General features: G+C 33.7%; 1 protein-coding gene across 1 annotated transcript in view; it reads left to right on the plus strand.

Moving 5' to 3' along the window:
- Positions 1-966: 966 nt before the first annotated feature.
- Positions 967-4,447, plus strand: part of Smp_018030 (hypothetical protein) — a gene marked incomplete at its 5' end in the record, with an annotated part of 6,255 nt that continues 2,774 nt past the window's right edge. Inside the window, 4 exons of the mRNA XM_018789426.1 lie at positions 967-1,083; positions 2,348-2,524; positions 3,269-3,440; positions 4,136-4,357. Of these exons, the coding sequence (XP_018654871.1) occupies positions 967-1,083; positions 2,348-2,524; positions 3,269-3,440; positions 4,136-4,357 (688 nt within the window). The remainder of the gene's footprint in view (positions 1,084-2,347; positions 2,525-3,268; positions 3,441-4,135; positions 4,358-4,447) is intronic.

The raw sequence follows: 4,447 nt of genomic DNA on the forward strand, positions 1-4,447 counted from the left end.
CAGAGGACAAGCTGTGAATCACATGTGGAGAAATTCAAACACTTCACTTCTACCCGAAGTTTGTGCTGATGATGTCGTTCAGAAGGACGATGAAAGCTCCACGACCAAACCATCCAGCTTAGAGAACAAACCAACATCAAAATCACCCACCTGAGCTACAAATCTTCTCCACCATCTCATTACCGTGTATAAAATACTAAAAGCTTCACGTAGTGAGTTATTTTTCATTTATTGGTATCTTCAGGCTTGTCACAGTTGTGATTATATGTATAAAGTGGTACTTAGAAAAATCATTACATTGGGCAGTAATGGGACTGAATGCTTCTTAGTGTGATAGCTGCTCGAACACTTCTTCCTAACAATCGTTTTTGTCTGATAGCCTCACATTCCTATATGTATTAACTTTCATTGTGAGCGTTAAGTACTTTATATATTTGAACTTATTTGAGTATACCATGCACTATGGATTTTGTTTCTCACCATGAATTAGTGGTAATTTGAGGATTTAAATACATTCTAGTTATTATCGCGAGATATTCTTTGGAAATTAATAATGCATTAAGTTAACCAATTTATTAGTCTGATAATTTCGTTCGCGAGATGACAGCAACCGATGGTTAGAGACCTTGAATGACATGGCTCAAAATCGTTTGCAATGGCGAAGATGCATCCACTCTTTGTGTTCTACCAAATTCTAATCTTCTGAATTCCTCATGTCTTTATCTTTTTCTCTTTCCAAATTTATTTCACTGTACTATACTCCTTCAATAATTTCTTGAAACCCCTAATCTTTTGGATTTCTGATTATACTCCTACTACTTCTACCACTATGGGATTTGAATCGACAACTGCATCTCTGTGCTAATGTGGTATGGCAACTCGAACTGATGTACGTACGTACGAAGTTCTACGTTGTGACTGACTGACTGACTGAATTTCGTTATGTTTACATTCTTTATAGGTCCGATGCCGATTTCAGTGGATAGAGAACGCCGTGCGAACGCCGGAGCCCGGATGGCTCGGTTGCTGAATGAAGAGGAAGAAGATGAATTCTATTCCAATATTTATGGTGGATTTACAGAAGTACTATTCGTGTCTTATTGTTTATCTAATACTTATTTTTCGTGTTTTGCTAGTTTAAGTGCGTTGCTTAATCATCACTCATGAAACCGATTATTATTATATATCAAAGGTCACTTAAGGTTATTAGTCTATACATAGTATATGCAAAATATCACGAACGAAGCACTTATTTGTTTTCGAAGATACTAATGGCAATATTTATAAAATGGATACTAATTAATATCATACTGTACGGTTCTCATTGAGAATTGTATTCTACTCTGAATTTTCGCAATGGATGTTGTTAGGACATGTATTGTTCCTAAAAACCATTCACAGTTTGGAGTTCGGACCCTTTTACGGCTGAGCAATCCCTTGCCATTCAAACGGGGCATCATAGTCTATTCCTCAATCAACAGTATTTGTTCAGCATTATAATGTTAGATAGTAATTTACATGCGTTTTGGTGGTCACTTTATGTACGTAACCCTATCAATCAAACTTATTCACAACTTAAATATCTCTACAGTATATCTGGCTATAGCCGTCAAAGACTTGTGTTCGAACCTGAAGGGATTTGATTACGTCTACATTCACTTTTTACTGACAAATCCTAAAAAGGTCTGGGACCGATATACATTGGATTCCTAATAGCTTGAATTACTGAGATGCTTATTTATTACAACTTTGTCCTCACTTTCCAGATTCTCGGGGATAAGGAATGTAACTCTCATATTGATACAACTTTGACATTTCGAAAGATCACTTGTGTTGGTTGTTGGTAATACCTAGTAGTGAATTTCCAGATACTTTTCCATTGTTTGCGGCTCGCTTTTCTGGATATGCGTCTTATAATACTATATTCAAGTGTGAATTTAACATATATCTTAGAGTTTATTTGATTCTTTGCTTTGGGATCCGTGGGATGAATCCTCGTACAGTGTCATAGACTTTTGTATCTGAACATCTTTTTTTTAGAAATCTCGCAACTAATCAACGAAATCATATATATATATATATATATATATATATATCCACTCCAAAGTCTTTATATGTGTTTATAGTGTTTTATGTGTAATATGTGTAACATCTAGGCGATAAGCTGTACATTCATGCATATAATGAATAAACGTCAGATAAGAACACTTCTAAAATCTGATTGTGTTATAATATTGAATTCGTCCCCGGAAAACAAGTCTATTAATTGGAAAGATCATAGCTATAAATCTTTTTGAAAAAATGGAAAGATTGTCATGATTTTTTCTCCCTTTTTTCTCTCTTTTAGGAAGAAGAAGATGCAGATTATCAGTCAGAAAGTTCAGTTGAAGATGTAATTGATTCTGATTTCGCTGATGAAAGTAGTGGGTCTGATGAAGATGACGCAACAGCAATAGCATCGGACGATGATGAGAACAAACGCCAAAAGCGTCAATCTAATCGTGTTGTTACAAAAGGTTACAAAGTAGGAATATCCCCCTTTTTTGAAAATTATGTCAACTTTTCTACTAATTATAAGTTTCCCATGCAACTGATCATTTTTTATGAAGTCAACTCAGTTAAAAGCGTTGATATTTCATATAACACATTTAGCTTACCATGTATCCCCTTGTTTACAATTACATTCAAGTTACTAAAAATAAACCGCTTTGAAAAAAGACTGGAAATATTGACATACCTCAAAAATGTGTAAAACTACTAACAGTATTTGTAATACTTGTAATAGATGTATTGTGGGTAATGATACTGGGTTCGATTCCCTTTGTAATTATTAACGCTAGGATTCAGGTGCACCCAGCTGATGAGTCTCAAATAAAATGAAACTCGCTTCCTGCGTTTCACTGCTACTCATAATCCACCTATTCTAAATAACTTATGTCATGATGCTAATATCGAAGCAATCAACACAGGATGCACATATGATAACAAAAACTAATCAGAACTCAGTCCATAAAATTAATAAGATAACTCAAAACCCTATAATGGTGTAGTGTGCACGATAATTAAAGAATTACTTCAAAACGGAAAATAAAATAACAGGATAAAAGGTAGGAACCTACATTAAAACTGAAAGTAAGGTTTTTTCTTTTTTACTGGCCATTAATGTTTTTATGTTGTTGCACAATAAGATGTGTAGCTTTTTTCAATGGTTTATGCTTTGAAATTCATTAATTTTACATTTATTCGATAATCCCTTTTTTTACCACAGGAACCTAAACGTGCTAAAATTACTCATCCTCAAGAAAACAAGTTATCTGATAAGAAGGCTAATAGTGATAAGAGTTTAACTGATCCTCAGAGTAAATCTGCCGTACAAATTAAAGATAAGCAACAACAGATAACAGTAACAAAGAAGACTTCAGGACAGATTTCAACTTATGGTATGTTGATTATCTGATTTTCTTTTAGTTGAACATTGTGCATATGCAGAGTGGATGGTTATATTTTCACTTGTTTTTGTTTATCGGTAATGATTAACAATGTTATTTCAAAATAGAAATATCATAAGAATGAGGTTAGGAATAAACTATCAATCGGTTCACATACATATATTGTTAGAACGGAACTGTTACAAGTAATGACAATATTAGGTTTCATTTCATTTCTATTCAGCTGAATATCTCTTATTTCAATGCACATCATTATTGGATAATGAGTTATAATATATTCAATCTTGTGTAGACCAGTTAATACTGTATATAAAAATAAAAGAAATGTATGTAGCACGTGTAACTTTGATTATAGACTGTTACTTTGGCGTCGTGTCAATGATAACCTATCTCAATGATGCAGGTTGCTTGTAAATAATGCCGTGTAATTGCTGTTGTAAATGATTTACATTGTGATTAGTGACCGAGTGTGACATTGTAATGTTGATTTGATGCGTGGTATGTTTCCACTCTATGTTTGTTCAGAACCACCAGCATTCGCAAGCCATGAAAGATGTGCATAGATCACTTTTATTTTTTCTGTTATATTATAATCTACTAACAAAAAAAGTATTTTATAAGCTATCACGCATTGTTTTCAAATCTTTATATATATATATATATATATATACATACGTATATTTCAGAACGACCAGAATTACGGGCAAGCACATTACAAGCTACAGCTGATCAAGAAGCCGAAACCACTCGTAGACGAATAGCCACTGCTGAAAATACAGCTGTTCGTCGTAAAGCTTTACTAGCTGAAATCGCTCAGCGCAAAAATCTTCCGGAGGTTCGACGTTTAACTCAAGAGGAATTATTGGCTGAGGCAAAAATCACGGAAGAAATTAATCGTCGTTCTTTAGGTGAGCCGGTTTCATAATATTTGCAGAATTTATAAATAAATAATATATTTGTAATATCCCAATAAGTAGAAGAATTATATTTCCTGACGT

The sequence above is a fragment of the Schistosoma mansoni genome, chromosome W (assembly GCF_000237925.1).
Source record: "Schistosoma mansoni strain Puerto Rico chromosome W, complete genome".
Taxonomy (NCBI): domain Eukaryota; kingdom Metazoa; phylum Platyhelminthes; class Trematoda; order Strigeidida; family Schistosomatidae; genus Schistosoma; species Schistosoma mansoni.